Source organism: Cenococcum geophilum, assembly GCF_001692895.1.
Source record: "Cenococcum geophilum 1.58 unplaced genomic scaffold K441scaffold_49, whole genome shotgun sequence".
Taxonomy (NCBI): Eukaryota; Fungi; Ascomycota; class Dothideomycetes; order Gloniales; family Gloniaceae; genus Cenococcum; species Cenococcum geophilum.
Window position 1 is genome coordinate 289,351 of NW_027137607.1, and position 16,409 is coordinate 305,759.

General features: G+C 43.4%; 3 protein-coding genes across 3 annotated transcripts; 1 reads left to right on the forward strand and 2 right to left on the reverse strand.

Annotated features, from left to right (window-relative positions):
* Positions 1 to 5,719: 5,719 nt before the first annotated feature.
* Positions 5,720 to 7,185, reverse strand: K441DRAFT_247347 (uncharacterized protein). Its single transcript, XM_067640747.1, has 3 exons — positions 6,112 to 7,185; positions 5,892 to 6,059; positions 5,720 to 5,834 (listed from the first exon to the last, which is right to left on the reverse strand). Exons 1-2 carry the CDS (start codon positions 6,807 to 6,809, stop codon positions 6,035 to 6,037), a joined length of 723 nt encoding a protein of 240 aa, XP_067499622.1. The 5' UTR covers positions 6,810 to 7,185; the 3' UTR covers positions 5,720 to 5,834; positions 5,892 to 6,034.
* A 732-nt stretch (positions 7,186 to 7,917) lies between these two features.
* K441DRAFT_618286 (WD40 repeat-like protein) lies at positions 7,918 to 10,429 on the reverse strand. The gene is made up of 3 exons (XM_067645829.1): positions 9,630 to 10,429; positions 9,068 to 9,545; positions 7,918 to 9,012 (listed from the first exon to the last, which is right to left on the reverse strand). Exons 1-3 carry the CDS (start codon positions 10,384 to 10,386, stop codon positions 8,106 to 8,108), a joined length of 2,142 nt encoding a protein of 713 aa, XP_067499623.1. The 5' UTR covers positions 10,387 to 10,429; the 3' UTR covers positions 7,918 to 8,105.
* Positions 10,430 to 10,574: 145 nt separating this feature from the next.
* Positions 10,575 to 16,337, forward strand: K441DRAFT_643657 (rRNA biogenesis protein-like protein RRP5). The gene is made up of 3 exons (XM_067646727.1): positions 10,575 to 11,061; positions 11,109 to 15,554; positions 15,623 to 16,337. Exons 1-3 carry the CDS (start codon positions 10,594 to 10,596, stop codon positions 16,133 to 16,135), a joined length of 5,427 nt encoding a protein of 1,808 aa, XP_067499624.1. The 5' UTR covers positions 10,575 to 10,593; the 3' UTR covers positions 16,136 to 16,337.
* Positions 16,338 to 16,409: the final 72 nt, after the last annotated feature.

Sequence of the window (16,409 nt, forward strand, 5' to 3'; positions counted from 1 at the left end):
ATCTTTACTGCTCCTATCCCATTAAGTCTTTCTTCTAACACTATATTATTAGCTGTTAACTAGTTAACTATGTTCTATAGCTATCTAACCGTCATAGGTTGCTATGAGTTAGTATCCGCCATACTAGTATCACCTTCTGTCCTTAAAGTAGTTGCTGCCGTTGATAGCGTCGTGGTGGCTGCTTTTGGTAGCATATTGTTCGACTTCTTGTATTAATACTGTAACTAGGTAGTAATTATATAACGGAACCTTATAGCAAGAACTACGATGGGTTTATCAATAGGCTAGGTATATAGGAAATGCAAGTATAAAAGTCAACAACAAAATAATAACTGGTAGAGTGGTTGCCTAACAGATTAACTCTAATTATATTCTGAGAATCACTATAAGGAAGGAACTATCTAGGTAGGGACTAAGGGTCCTTAAATACATAACCGTACTCCTATAAAATCCTTTTTATACGTAATATACGTCTTATCTGTATTAAACGTAATATCCCTTACATTTAACGCAGCCAATACGTTTAACCATTATGTGACTCGCTTACCATTCCTCGTTATATGGTTCCACGGGTTCCATCTTGGTCCGTGCCTATATTAACTAACTAGCTTCTTCCGACTCCTCTCCAAGTAGTCGTAATATCGTACTTAAAGCGTCCGTAACAGCTAGCACTAATAAAGGAGTCCTTAGATAAGCTAATAGGGCTAATTAACTACCTCCTAACTGCAAACCGCACGGCTAACGCCCTAAGGGCCCTCCGCAAATAAGCCGTAAAAGGAAACCCCAATTTTAAGACGGAGGAAGGATTGCTTCTATACTAGGAGCGGCTTATAGTCCCTAATATTAATAATTTATAGACCAAACTAGTCCGCGAAGCTTATTGCTAAGTCTTTATAGCATACCCTAGCAAGAATAAGACCTGTAAAATTATTAACTACTACTACTACTAGCTAAAAATAGTTATGGATATTAATTAATATATACGGAACTGCGAAGACTACTAGAGAGCTATAATTCTACGGGATAAGACCCTAGGACTACTTAAGCTACTCCCGATATTAGAGCGCCTTTAGCAGTATATCTTTATAGACTTTTATAAACTACCTAGGGACCATAACGGATATAATATAGTTATAGTTATAGTTAACCGCTTTAGTAAACGCCCGTTCTTAATTATATATTATAAGAATATTAATACTAAAGAGGCAGCCTAGCTATATATCTATTACGTCTACTAAATCTACGGACTACCAAATACTATTATATCTAATTATAGGCCATAGTTTATATCGGCCTTCTAGAATAAGTTTACCTAGATTCTAAGTATTAAGCTAAAGCTTTCTACGGCTTATTACCCCCAGATAGACGGTTAGACAAAGATTATAAATTAATACCTAAACTAGAGGCTTAGGCCCTTTATTAACTATTTCTAGGANAANTAGTCTAAACTACTACCCTTAATAGACTACGCGCAAGCAACCCTACCCTATAACTCTATAGGGTTTGCCCCGATTTAGCTAGAAATAGAATACTTACCCTATATAAGCTTTAACTAGAAAAGGCTAAAAGAACCCTAGACTATACAAAAGAAGCTATCCTATACTAAGGCCTAACAGTATGCCAAACGATTGGAGGAGGCCTAGATGGTAGCCCGTAAGAACCTAGAAAAAGCTTAGAGGTTAATAGAATAGTAGGCGAACAAACACCGTCGAGAGCCCGATTTTGCCCCTAGCAATATAGTCTGGGTTATAATAAGAAATTAAAGGACTAAACGACCCAGCTATAAGCTAGACTACTAAATAGTAGGACTATATAAGGTTCTTAAGAAGATAGGCAACTTATATAAAATAAAGCTCCTAGACTTAATTAGGGTTTACCCTATCTTCTTACTAGATAAGTTACGGAAAGCTACAAACAACTTATTACCTAGATAAAAGAACGAGCCTCCCTTACTAGTTTAAGTAAATGGTAATAATAAATGGGAGGTTAATAAAATACTAGCCTATAAGATAGTACGGGGAGCGCTAAAATACCGTATCTAATAGAAGGGCTATAATCCTAACCCAACCTAGTACCCTATATGGAACTTTATAGGCTGCCCCTAAAAGCTTAAAGAATTCTATAACTAATACCCTAATACACCTAAACCCCTAAAGTACCTAGACGAATGGATAAAATATTAGTATAATAAAGATAATAAGTTACCGGAAGAATATAGGGACAAAAACGCCCTAAAGCCCTAATACAGCTATCTGCCAAATTCTGCCATATTCTGCCGTTTTCTGCTAGTACCGTAAAATTTTAGATATTTAGGAACTTTAACCGCCAATTAAAGTTATTTAATTGGTTAGATCCATACTAAGACTTTTAACGGCTACTCTTTCTAGCCTAGTGCTTCCACTTAGCCCACAATCGCCCTTTATACTTAGTTAGGACGGACTTATATCCCCTTTATCTCCTTATCTTATATTTTTATAATCCTACGTTTATAAGCCTAGTGCTACCCTATTTTTTNTAACTAAGCCTAAGGGNAGGCTTTCTTTTANAGAGGGGGGTNATGTAACGNCGCTATCGNANNTTACCTGCNAAATTCTGCCATATTCTGCCGACCTATAATTAGCCCGCCTAAAGCTAGCGCCTTAGCGGCTTACCCTATATATTTGTTTATATCGGTCCTGGCGACCCCTTTTCCTTTTCTTTAGCTTAGTATCTTCGTAATACAGCATTCGTTCAAGCTTCGGTTTAGAGGCATTTATTTAAGCCGTGACACCTACAGCTATAGAGCCTATCTACTTAAATATAACATTCTACGCACTTAAAAACTTACTCCTAGAGCCCATATTAGGTATCTAGTAGGGTATAATTTAATAAACATCTTTTAAATATATATACTAAGTAAAAAGAAGGTAATTTAAACAAGAGACATTACGTTTAATAAGTAACTCGTCTATAACAATAGCAAGCTAAATCTTATAAATTTACTTTAAAAGAAAGCCAATTAAATACTAAAGGTAATTAATATAATTAACCCTAATAAGACGCTTTAAGAAGACTTAAATAAGGATATAAATAAAAATAATAAGATTTTTAATAAAATTTATATAAGCACTAATAGAAATTAACAGGTGGATTTTAGTAGAAATTAGAGACAAATTATTAACTATAAGTAGATAGACACTTAAGGCGATAACTTAATTATAGTAAATACCTTAAAATATAATCCTCTACCTAGCCTTCCTACATTAGAACTAATACTAAAACCTTAATTAAATCCTACTAATATAGGCCCCTTAAGCTCCTTAAGCACCCCAAGATCCTCCACACCCTCTACCCATTAACGCCCCAGTTTTAAATACGTTAAAATCAACCCGGAGGAGTTAAAGGATAAAGATGGCACAGCCATTAATAAGGACAATATTATATAAAGCAAATAGTTAAAAAAGCTAGTTAAAGGATATAAAGCTTATTTAACTTACCTTAAAGAGGTAGATACCTTCCAACCGCTTTAAGCAGCCTTTTACGCAAGGCTTAAATATTAAAGGAAAATACACCGTAATAAGCTTCTACCTCTACCTAAGAACTAGAAGAAGCTTATAAAACACTAGTATAAGGCAGAATTTCTAGCAGCTACTATAAAGGAGTATACAGATCTAGATAATTATAGAACATTTAAAATCGTAGATAAGACTTAATCTATTAAAACGGTACCTATTACCTAGGTATTTACCTACAAGACAAATATAGACGGATATCTTACAAAGTTCAAAGCTTAACTTTATATAAGAGGTAATCTATAACAGTTAATCTATAAGAATATATATATAGCAACTTTAACAGCTAAAGTCTTTAGAGCTCTTATAGCAATTATCACAGCATTCAATTTAGACGTCTGGTAGGGTAACACTATTAACGTATTTGCAAATAGCCTAATTAACAAAATCGTCTATATTAAAAGTCTAAATAGATTTACTATTAAGGGCAAATATCTACTACTACGCAGAGCTCTCTATGGACTTTAACAATCGCTATATCTTTAGTATAATAACTTTAGTAATTAGCTCGTTAAATTAGGGTTAAAGCCTATTAGTAGTAAGCCGTATCTCTACTATAACAACTTACTAATTGTATTCTTCTATATAGACGATATCTACGTCGCCTCTACTAAAGAAAATCGATTAGAGCTCTAGAGCTTTAAGAAAGCACTAATAAAGAAGTACAAAATAAAGGACCTAGGTAACCTGTCCTAGTTCCTAAAAATTTAAATTATAAAAGACAAAACTTAAAGAAAGCTTTAGCTCTATTAAGACTCCTATATTAAAAAGATTGCTAATACATTTTACCTAACTAACATACGCTTAGTTAGTACGCCTATAGGCACTAATAAGCTCCTACCTAACCTAAAGAAAGCTTTAAAATAAGACATCTACATCTACTAAAGGATAGTCGGATTACTACTTTATATAACCTATATCATAAGACCTAATACAGCTAGAGCTTTAGGCAAGCTATTAAAGTTCCTACACAATCCCTTACCTCTATACAATACCGCAGCTCAACGAGCGATTACCTACCTATATCAGCATAAGACCCTTGCAATTAAATACTTAGGTTAGAATATAGGAAGCTAAGCTTTTACAGGAGTAAGCAACGCGGCGTTCGGAGACGATTTAATAAGCAGATATAGTACAGAAGGATACTTATTCACCCTATTCGGAGGGGTAATCAATTAACGCTCTACTAAGTAGATAATAGTAACAAAGTTAAGCACAGAGGCAGAGCTTACAGCTCTATCTTATATAGGAACAGAGTTAATCTAGTAAAGTCGCTTCTTTAAAGAAATTAAATTGTCCTTAGATAAGGAATAAATAATTAGCTATAATAATCTACAGACAATTAAACTGCTTACAAAGAACGGATAAAAGCTTACTATAAAGCTTTAACACGTTAATATACACCACCACTGGCTTTACTAAGAAGTACATAATAGCCGAATTAAAATTAATTAGACGCCTACAGCTGCTATAGTTATAAACGGCTTAACAAAGGCCCTACCGCGTTAGAAGCATAAGGCGTTTATTTAATAGTTAAATCTCGTTAATATTAAGGATCTAATTTAATTCGATTTAAATTATATTAGGTAAGGTAACTATAGAGGATTTCCTTTAAAACTCAACACTAAATTGCCTATCATAACTTTTCGTTCTATTTTCTATCCAGCTGCTCAGTCAAGACTGAGCAGCTGGGGGGGTATATCGATCGTTAAGGTCACTCTCAGGTACCACCTTATGACTTACCACCCTGTTCTCGTATGTCTTACTACTGTCTCGGTCAGCGACTCGGTCAATAACTCGGTCTACGACTCGGTCTCCAACACGGTATCTAAATTAGTCTACTACCCTTTTTCTTATGTATTTATAGAGGCTCTAGAGCCACATTCAATAGACAGAGTTCTTCTCAGTGACTTGTCCGTCCGACATTAATGCTCGTGGAGGTTTTTGTGCATAGAAGCGAGTTGGGATGGGTTAGAAGGTTCATAATTTGGTAAAATTACTCGAGACCGCACATAATTAGAGAAGTGAGATGATTTTGGGTGATTTAGATTTTTAGAGAAATTTAAGAAAAGCCAGAAACACAAAAATTAATAGCGACAAAGCCAAGAAACCGAGATAAAGGATGGTTCGGGTGTCAATTTGCTCTAACCCAGGCACATTCAATTTTCAGGATGTTGAAATTCCCTTCTTAGACGCTCCACGGATGCTTGTTGAAAGCAGAAAAGGTAACCGTAACGGCATCGGTAGATTGCGACACCAGCAGCAATCATAAGAGCGAGGCCTCTGATTGATTATGTTAATTTCACTCAAATGTGAGATGAATAGTATTGCGGGACTCACTAGTTACTTTGTAAAGACAACCGCCTTGACGTCATCAAATACTGGGTGAGAGCCGAAATCCGGACATAACCGGAGAATATCCCATCTGTAAGGGCGAATCTCGTCCGGTTTTGTGAGGAGTTGCAGATGATGGTCTATTTCGCCTAGCTGACCTCGAGCCAAAGCCGGCTGTCCACAGGTCAGACAAAGCATTGATTCCGTAGTGTTCCAGTGATAGTACTGCACTCTCCAAGTTTCCCAACTTAAACCATTAGGAGAAAAAACATTGCATAAAATGCCGGCCACAGATTCTCGGAACTGCGCCAAGTGTGTAGAGTCCGTAGTTAAATGGACAGATTGTAGATGCGCAGTAAATCCTCCATGATTGCGAAGTAAAAGTTTGCACAAGGGACAAATTACTTTTACTGTTTCAGTATCGTAACCCATTTGTTGAATGGCGGCGGTCTCTTCTAGGCGCTCGTTCATTGTATGACCTAGAAGATGACTTTGCATCTTCAAAATGTCTAGCCGTTTTAGGCAATTCTTGAGCATACATTGGCGTTGTCTGGCCGGAATCCTTCGGAGGATTTTAACAGTAGAGTTGCACTTCCATCCGTGACTCCGAGCATGTAGTTTTATCTCATCGAAAGACATTGGGTGAGTCAAACACCCAGCTAGAGGGCAAAGGTAGCTGTCGTTGCCTCCATGTCCCGTTCTGAGGTGATGAACAATTTTATCAGCACGGTAGAACGACCTCGATCCTTTTCGATCGCAATCGATAGCGGGGCAAGGGTACATTTCTTTTCTCTCGTGTTTTTTCATGTGCCTTTGAAGTTCGTACTTGCGCTTGAATGTGGCCCTTGAGTGACACCCGGGGAAGTCGCATTTAAGTGCATTACTATCTCGGGGTTTTCTACTTGAGCTTAACATGACATGCATCTTGGGAAGTAGAGATTGTTTAAACCCTACCTTTGGCCAGAAATAGGTGTTTGATTTGATCGGACAAGTACACCACGGCTCTCAAACACAAAGTCGGTATTCGCACTAGAGTTAATGTTTCGGATGGTAGTCGTTTCATCGTTTGTAGTCAACACCTGCGATATATTTCCATTGGAGGAACACAAATTTGATAAACTATTGGTTGTTGACAAAAGATAATTTCCAAGGGGGAGGAGTTTTGTCCCGCATTCTGATGGTCCTGATTCAGATCCGGGTGTTATGGTGGAACTGGTTCTAACGCCGTAAGTCGTGTTCGACATAGAAAGCAGGCCATCCGCATTGAGATTCCAAGCCTGGTTATTGGCATTCGAATCCCAGGCGGAATTAGTCAATGCAAAGGTCGATTTTGGGGTGACTGTGCCGGAGCCGGAACATTCTCCTTCAGAAAAGACGTTGGGTAGGTCTTGAAAGTTTGTAATACCCCAAGCATCATGTTGAGTGAAGCTGGATGTTGGGGAAGAGGCACTAGTAGCCTCATGACCAAATACGAGCGGAAAACATCTTTTGCCCTTTGTCAGCCCCTGTCTTTTTTTTTACACTTACCCGAATCCAGCGGATTCGTCGCCCTCCCAGTTGCCCTCAAAGGCTTCCCCGGCTCCAAAATGCCTCAAAATCCTGTCCGTTGTCCAAGTTGTCGCTCATGATTGGCAGTCCGAAAATGTGGCGCCTGCAAGATTGCGTCGAAGGGCGAAATGCGGTACGGTGTTGGCAAGGCTGAAATGCCAAGACCAAGCGGTAAGGAGAGAAAAGGTGGTTGGGAAGGTGAAAACAGACGCGAATCTAGGTCGGGGACTGCAACATCTTTAATGCTGACTCTGCGGCGCGGGAAGATGGCAGGGGTTGAAGTTGCCCTCGCAGGGCGAAGCTAAGCTGTCTGAGACATGCATCATAGTTCCTGATAGGGTTTCTGGCTGGACGCTTGACAGCATATGGTCTCTCACTCTCTCCAACTTACCTGAGTCTCTTGGGCTTCTGGATGAGTTGATGCTGTGTTATCCAATATGCATCGCGAGACCGTGCTCTAGGACTTGGAAGGTTGTAGTCAATTCGGCCAATTGAGGAACTCGGAGAAAATGAGACAAATTCGCTAATCGTATTCATGGTGTTGCTTCCCATCCCAACTCCTTACTCATCATTTGGATACATAGAGTACACCGATACTCCTTGATCCAGACTGTCCCGATGCCAGCCATACCCAACCGCGACAACAGAAACCAAGGCTACACATCAAGAAAACTATTCATCATCATCATACCCAGCCTCTATGTCTGCCCAACCCGAGGCCCATCGTCTCCCTCCTGCTTCTCCACTCAATCGTAGCTCCCTTGCTTGCGAACCTTCCCTCCAGCATCGAGCACGGTAGTCATCACCCACGCTAATCAGGGCTCCGTCCTTTGTCCACGTCACGTTAGTGACTTCGCTTTGATGACCTCGTATAAGAGGTGTACCATGCTCGTAAATAGGTATGGTGTCAGTCATACGGGCTGGGAAACCCGTGTCACTTGAACTTCTCATCAACCTGGGCTTGTTAAAGACAGATGCAGAAGCTGTCTTGGGTAGTGGCGAGTCATCGTTTTCCCAGTCAGCTTCTTGCTTGAGGAACGTCTCATCAGTAGGGAAAAGGACCGGACATCCATCAGTACTTCCGACTGCAAGAAGCTCAGGCTTGTCACCCGTGGCCTTGCGCAAAGAAGCCTTCACGTAAAAGGACGCAGCATGAAATTTACGGTGCCTAAAGCCATAGATGGGCCCGAGACCTTCTTTTCCAGCGCTCACATGCCTCTGCCGCGTTGATTCCGGCAAGGTAAGCTCTGGTGCTTGGCCTAGGACTAGATGGCTAGTTGCGTATGCATAAACTGTATTGTCTCTGCTGAGAGCGTAGAGACGGGCACCATCGCTACTCAGTGCTAGAGAATTAACTGCGAAATGTCTGTGGCGGTTGTGGGATTCTGGTTGCCTAGTCGTTGAAATAGGGACTGCAGGACCTCGACGAGAATACCGACCTCGGATGTCCCATAGCTTCACACATGTTGAAGCATCGGAAGCCGTAAGAAGCAGATGCTCTCGGCTAGGAGGTAGAAACGAGACGGCTGTAATGGAGATATCACCACGGCGGCTGATGGCCCCACTCTTTCCTAATTCCCTGCAAATTGTGAGTTAAATGATCATATAGTAGGGCAAAAACTGAAGCGGCATACTTCGAGCCTTTCGAGTTTGCTGATGTTGAGGCTGGACCACCCACAAATGAATTATCTGTGTGTGCGCCGGAGAGCGTTCGAATGGTGCTAGCGTACGGGGCGTTCTCCCCCCAAATAGAGTGAACGACACCTTCAGAGCCACCACTGCATCTTAAATCCCAGATTTGCACTGTGCCGTCACGACTTGACGTTGCAAGAACTTTGTCGTCGCCCGGCTGAAAGCAGACTTGCTTCACAGAACATGTATGCTTAGCTAAGATGCTCACACATTGTTGAGTTCGAATGTCCATGATTTGGGCAGTCTGGTCACCGGAAGCTGTTGCAAGGAACAGATCATCCGAAGAGAAGTCAGCGTCCATTACTGCATTGCTATGCAACTGAACGGACATATGAGATTGTGAAAACGAAGCCTGGGCTTCATCTGTGTCTACTAAGTGAATCCAGCCTTCCTCATCTCCGATTGCGACTAGCGAATTTCCTATGGATTTCATGTTAGTGAAACTGTTTGGACAGATCATACAGCAAGACAGCTCCCAATGGGGACAAAAAGGAAGGCACTTACTGTTGCAGCTGGCAGTGCAGAATGGCAGTACTTGGGGAGGGAGGGGATGGAAATCCTCGGGGCCGGTGTAGAAATCAGCAGTGTGATCCTGCCAATTTGTGCAATGATCCCGAAGTCTCCCACGTCCCACATCGAGCATACCACCAAATGACCGTTGGAGTATGCGAGCAGTGCTTCCGAGAGCTTTGGTCCGCCGTATCGGCAAAGGGATGGAAGCCTCTTCTGGTGCTAAATCTACAGTTTCCGCATCTGAACAAGCATCTTCATCTTCTAGAATTGTAAAATTGGGCAAGGGTGACATTCGGACGCGTTTAGACGGCGAAGGCTGTATAGGGGAGCTCTCGGGAGACATGTATGCTGACTTTCTCTTCTTGTATAGGGTTGGGGTGGTTTTCTGGTCCTCGGAGATGGCCATGGTGTCTGCAAAGTTGACAGTCTTCCTTGGAGTTTTGAAGTGAGCATTCTCGCGACGATTGATACCATTCCGTGTGATATCCCTCAATTGCCGACCCGATTTGCTGAGTGATTCTGACTGTGAAGGCCCATGGACGGAGGATCTTGGGGTGAAAAACCGGGTGAACCGTTTCGGCGTTATTGGGGGAGGTTTTTTTAGTTTTCCGCTACCTGTACTGGATGGTGGACCCAGTGGTGATGACGGAGGCATTTTTGATATTGGCTCTTGTGAGCCGTATTGATAATTATCCATGGGAACTATTTCCTCCTGAGGCGACACCGATATTAAAAGATCAATTGACATGCATGGGAACGCTTTTTAAAGAGGGCTGGACGTGGGATGGGCTGGGAAGAAATGCAGGAAGTGAGAGGCGGGCTAAAACGCGAATGCGCGACTCGCACGCGCAAAGTGGCGGGGATTCGGAGAAACCCCAACCACCGACACCGCGAAATTTTCGAGATCGAAATCACAGTAAAGACAGAAAACCATGATGAAGCTGCTAAATCAATAATGGCTCCAATCAAGAGATTCGCAGACAGCGAAGGTTCTGCATCTAAAAAAGAAAAGCATACCGCGGACGACCGAGCCTCAAAGCGACAAAAAAAGCTGGAAAGCTCCAACAATAAGCATAAATCGAAGACCACAAGCCAATCCGTTGTCGCATCTACGAAATCTCAGAAAGCACCGCAGCCTTCTGTCTTCAAGGATGAAGAGAGGGCTTTCCCGCGTGGGGGTGCTAGTGTTTTGACACCGCTAGAACATAAACAAATTCAGATCGAAGCCACCCAGGATGTACTTTTCGAGCAGGCGGGAAACAAGAGGCCTGGAGGGGGTGCTGAGAGCGATGACGGCGTAGGTGGAGAGATAGAAGCCGCACCACGTGCCGATAAAAAAACGAGGAAGGCAAAGGGCAGCAAGAAAGTCGCTATTCCCGAAATCGAAGAAGCGAGGATTCGTACGGAAGGCTTGAGCTACAAGGTCAGTGTTCCTGCTACATTTTACAAGAACTGTCTAACAATTACCAGAGACTCATACCGGGGTCCATGGTACTTGGCCAAGTCACCCAGATTACATCTCGCGATATCGCCCTAGCTCTGCCGAACAACCTCACTGGTTACATACCTCTTACGGCCATATCGGACAAACTTACAAGCAAGATAGAGAAGTTGCTCGATGATGAAGAGCCAAGGGAAGAGGTTGTAGAAGAGTCAGAGGAAGGCGATGACATAGACTTGAATGATTTGTTCGTTTTAGGGCAATATTTAAGGGCATATGTAATATCGACTTGGGAGGATTCTATTGTAAATGGTGTCGCTAAATCTAAAAAGCGGATTGAGTTGTCAATAAACCCGAAACAAGCAAACCATGGTATTGCGAAGTCCGATATTGTTATCAGCAGTATGCTTCAGGCTTCAGTGCTCAGCAACGAGGATCATGGTCTTGTTATGGACTTGGGATTGGGAGATGACACCCTAAAGGGATTCATGTCTTCGAAAGAGCTTGATCCAAATGTCGATCACTTAGAGGTGCAAGAAGGTGCTGTGTTTTTGTGTCTGGTTACAGGACTCAGCTCCGACGGGAGAATTATCAAGTTATCCGCAAACTTGTACAAGGCTGGGAACCTAAAAAATCCAAATTCCCTGGTGGAGGCCCCAACAATTGACTTATTCCTCCCAGGTACCGCTGTCGATATGTTGATTACGGATGTTTCTTCCTCTGGAGTTACAGGCAAAATCATGGGACTGCTGGACGTTACTGCCGACCTTATCCATTCCGGTGCGGCGGAAAGCCAGAAAGACAACTCGGAAAAATACAAAATCGGGTCAAAGGTCAAGGCCAGAATAATTTGCACGTTTCCGAATGTCGAGCCGAGAAGACTTGGAGTATCTCTGCTAGATCATGTTGTATCCTTATCTTCTCGTAGCCTTTCAGTAGGCAAAATCAAGAAAGAACCGCTCCAGGCGCTTTCAATCTCATCTTTCGTAGAGGACGCCAAAGTTGTTAAAGTTGAGCCGGCTACTGGGCTGTTTTTAGACCTTGGTGTCCGAGGCGTTCCGGGGTTTGCACATATTTCAAGAATCACAGATCGAAAGATCGAAACTCTGTCAGAGAACACAGGGACCTACAAGGTTGGGTCTAAACATCGCGCGCGCGTGATCGGTTATAATCCAATGGATGGCCTTTACTTAGTGTCTCTTGAACCAAGAGTTCTGGACCAGCCTTTCCTTCGAATTGAGGACATCAAAATAGGCCAGATTGTCAAGGGCAGGGTAGACAAACTTATAATCACTAAGAAAGGGGCAGCAGGTGTGCTGGTGCATCTTGCAGATGGTATCACTGGATTAGTCCCAGAGATGCACATGGCCGATGTCCATTTGCAGCATCCAGACAGAAAGTTCAAAGAAGGGTTATCGGTCACAGCAAGAGTTTTATCGATAGACTTGGATAAGAGGCAGATACGGCTGACTTTGAAGAAATCGCTTGTGAACTCCGAGACTGATATCTGGTCTGATTACAGCCGCATCTTCCCCGGCGCGAAAGCTCCAGGCACATTGATCAACGTGCTACGCGCTGGAGCTGTCGTGCAGTTCTACGCCGACGTACGTGCCTGGTTACCAGTTTCAGAAATGAGCGAAGCTTACATCGAAGACCCTACGCAACATTTTCGAATAGGGCAGGTTGTCAATGTTCACGTTTTGTCAGTTGAGCCGGAAAACGGAAAGATGACAGTTTCCTGCAAAGACCCTGGATCCTTTGGCCTTGAGCAACAGGCCGCCTTCAAAGCCCTTAAAGCCGGGGAAATTGTCAAAGGCAATGTTACGGAGAAGTCTGCAGACACAGTAGCGGTTGACTTTGAGTCTGGAATAAAAGGTATCCTAAGACTTGGCCAGCTCACAGACGGGTCAGAACGTAAGGATCTTGCGACTCTGAAGCGGATTAGAGTCGGTCAGGTACTGGAGGATTTGGTTATTCTGGAGAAGTACACAAAGAAGCCAATGGTTACACTCACGAACAAGCCAAGTTTCGTAAAAGATGCCAAGGCGACGAAGCTAGTTGTGAACTTCGAAGATGTGCGAGAGGGCCAAACAGTACACGGTTTTGTCCGCGGCATTACGCCTGAACGGGTCTTTATCGAGTTCTGCGGAGGAGTTGTAGGCTTATTGTTCAAGTCGCAACTAGCTGAAGATATTGTCAAATTGCCGGATTTTGGATTACGCAAGGACCAATCCTTAACAGCTCGAGTTACTCATGTCGACCACAGCAAGCAACGATTCTGGCTCTCCATGAAGACCGAGCCCAGCAGGCCAGATGAGCAGACATCGGAGAGAGCTGTAGATCCTTTGTCTAGAGAAAATGTGATCAATGCTGTGGACGGCGAAAGCAAATCAACCTCGGAATTTTCTCTTGGAAAGGCTACTACCGCCCGCATAATCTCAGTGAAGAGTACTCAAGTGAATGTTCAGCTTGCCGACAACATTCAGGGCAGAATAGATGTTTCTGAAATGTTTGATGAGTGGGAAGATATAAAAGACAAGAAGCACCCACTGATGGATTTTCGACCAAAGCAAGTCATACCTGTGAGAGTCTTAGGCATACATGACGCACGAAATCATCGTTTCTTGCCAATTACGCATCGCCAGGGAAAGGTTCCGGTTTTTGAACTCACTGCCAAAACAGAGAGCGTAATTTCCGATGAAAGCGACCTCCTCACTCTCGACAAGGTAGCAGTTGGTTCTTCTTGGATTGCATTCGTTAACAATATTGCGGATTATTGCGTTTGGGTTAACTTGTCGCCCAATGTTCGCGGAAGGATTGAGTTCATGGATCTATCTGATGATGTCTCATTACTCTCTGATGTTGCTGAGAACTTTCCAATTGGTTCAGCTATCAAGGTTCGCGTCAAGAATGCCGATGCCAGCACCAACCACTTGGATCTTTCTGCAACTTCATCGTCCTCTACACAGCCCTTGACTTGGCAAAGCCTCAAGAAGGGGATGGTGCTACCAGCTCGAGTCACCAAAGTCACAGAGTCATCCATTATTGTACAGCTCAACGATAGCATTGCAGGTCCTGTTACTCTTACCGAACTTGTGGATGACTACTCGCAGGCCAATCCAACCATCCACAAAAAAGGGGACATCATCCGAGTTTGCGTCACCGATATCGACTTGCCAAATAAAAAGGTCGGACTTTCTACTAGGCCTTCGAATGTACTTAGCTCATCGCTACCTGTCAAGGATCTTCAAATATCAAACATTTCGCAGCTCAAAGTAAACGACGTTGTCCGAGGATTTATCAAAAATGTTGCAGATGGGGGACTTTTCATTAGCCTTGCGCCTCGCCTCACCGCTTTCGTCCGCATTTCTGATATTTCCGACGCGTATATCAAGGATTGGAAGGCCGGATTTGAAATTGATCAGCTCGTCACTGGCAAAGTAATTGCTGTGGACTCAGCGCTCAACCATGTGCAGATGAGCTTGAAAGCTTCAGTTATCGACAAAGATTATGTTCAACCGTTCCAATTCAGTGATATTAAACCTGGACAGATCGTTACAGGAAAAGTCAGGAAGGTCGAGGACTTTGGAGTTTTCATCGTTGTCGACAATTCCAACAATGTCAGTGGCTTGTGTCACCGTAGTGAAATTGCAGATGGTCAGAAGGTTGAGGATGTGAAATCGCTATACAAAGAAGGCGACGCGGTCAAAGCTAAGGTTCTGAAGGTAGATGAAAAGAAGAGGAGGATAAATTTCAGCCTCAAATACTCTAACATAAAAGGTTCATCAGAGGATGATACAGACGGTGACGAGGATATATCAGATGGCGGTGTGGAGATTGAGGATGCTGGATCTGATGATGAGGTTTCGGAAGACGACATTGAAATGCGAGATGTGCATAGCACTGATGACGAGGAGGAACTCGAAGAGGAAAGCCACCATTCTGACGAGATGGACGTTGACGAAACTTCAACTCGGAAACCTACTTCTGGCCTGAACACCTCTGGCTTTGACTGGACTGGCACAAGCCTTGGGCTGGATGAAGGGGTTACTGAATCAGATGCGGAACAGAGTGAAGGCGCTTCCAGGAAGAAGAAAAAGCATCGCAAGCCTGAAATCAAAGTGGATCGCACTGGTGATCTCGACAAGAACGGACCGCAATCTGTTGCCGATTTCGAACGCCTGCTCCTCGGTCAACCAAACTCTGCGGAGCTCTGGGTTCGATATATGGTGTTCCAGCGTGAGCTGAATGAAATTGAGAAAGCCCGACAGATTGCTAGACGTGCTTTAGTAACAATCTTCCCTCGCGAGGAGAAAGAAAAGTTGGACGTCTGGACCGCGCTTCTACATCTTGAGAATGATTTCAGCAGTGACGACACCGTTGAAGGGGTCTTCAAAGAGGCTTGCCAATACAATGATGCAAGAGAGATGCACGACCGGCTTGTTAAGATCTATATTCAGTCCGGAAAGCTTGACGTAAGTACCGTATCTCTAGCACAATCCTTCGCACACCGTCCGTCGTAGCATTACTAACTCGACAATAGAAAACGGACTCTCTCTACCAATCTATGATCAAGAACAAATCCTTTACTTCGGATCCTACGCTCTGGCTCTCCTACGCTAGCTTCCTCATGTCCACGCTTTCTCCGCCTTCTCCCACCCGTGCCCGTACCCTCCTCCAGCGCGCTACACAATCTGTTCCGTCCAATTTGCATCGTCATCTGACCTCTAAATTTGGCGCATTAGAATTCAAGTCTCCGAATGGGGATGCAGAGCGTGGCCGGACAATATTTGAAGGCTTGGTTTCGGCCTGGCCGAAAAAGGGCGATCTATGGGACATGTATGTTGAGTTGGAACGTGCTCACGGGGAAAAGGAGAATGTAAGGCAGCTGTTCGAACGGATGGCTAAACTGGGCATGAAGAAGCGGCGGGCGATGTTCATTTTCCGAAGGTGGCTAGATTTTGAGGAGGGCGTTGGGAACTCAAAAGGGGCGGAAAGGGTGAAGGCGCTTGAGAGCGAATGGAAGGAAAAGAAGGAAGGTGCGGAAGAGGCGTAAGACACGGCCGGTGTCAAATTCTAGAGGTTTGATGTCATAGTAGAATGGCTGTTAGCGTAAAAAGAGTATTTCTTACCGGGCTGTGGTCCTTGTCCTAGTTTTTGTGAACTCCAACTCTGACTTGATGATTGGATGTATCTATTGTGGGGCGCCGAACTGTCAGGGCTCTCAAATCCAAGTGACGCGTGAAGTTTCCAATCGTACTGAGACAATAGGCACCTCTGCACCGTGCACTGAGACAAAGAAGCCCATGGAATTCTGTCAGCTAACTTGA

Excerpts from the sequence above, each read along its gene's own strand:
- K441DRAFT_247347 (XM_067640747.1), bottom strand. The coding sequence starts at position 6,809 with ATGCATGTCATGTTAAGCTCAAGTAGAAAACCCCGAGATAGTAATGCA. Across the intron at positions 6,060-6,111 it reads TGGGAAACTTGGAGAGTGCA|CCGGCTTTGGCTCGAGGTCA; the intron begins GTACTATCACTG and ends ACCTGTGGACAG.
- K441DRAFT_618286 (XM_067645829.1), bottom strand. The coding sequence starts at position 10,386 with ATGTCAATTGATCTTTTAATATCGGTGTCGCCTCAGGAGGAAATAGTT. Across the intron at positions 9,546-9,629 it reads CTGCACTGCCAGCTGCAACA|GAAATTCGCTAGTCGCAATC; the intron begins GTAAGTGCCTTC and ends TGAAATCCATAG. Across the intron at positions 9,013-9,067 it reads GCAAACTCGAAAGGCTCGAA|GGAATTAGGAAAGAGTGGGG; the intron begins GTATGCCGCTTC and ends CACAATTTGCAG.
- K441DRAFT_643657 (XM_067646727.1), top strand. The coding sequence starts at position 10,594 with ATGGCTCCAATCAAGAGATTCGCAGACAGCGAAGGTTCTGCATCTAAA. Across the intron at positions 11,062-11,108 it reads CGGAAGGCTTGAGCTACAAG|AGACTCATACCGGGGTCCAT; the intron begins GTCAGTGTTCCT and ends AACAATTACCAG. Across the intron at positions 15,555-15,622 it reads TTCAGTCCGGAAAGCTTGAC|AAAACGGACTCTCTCTACCA; the intron begins GTAAGTACCGTA and ends ACTCGACAATAG.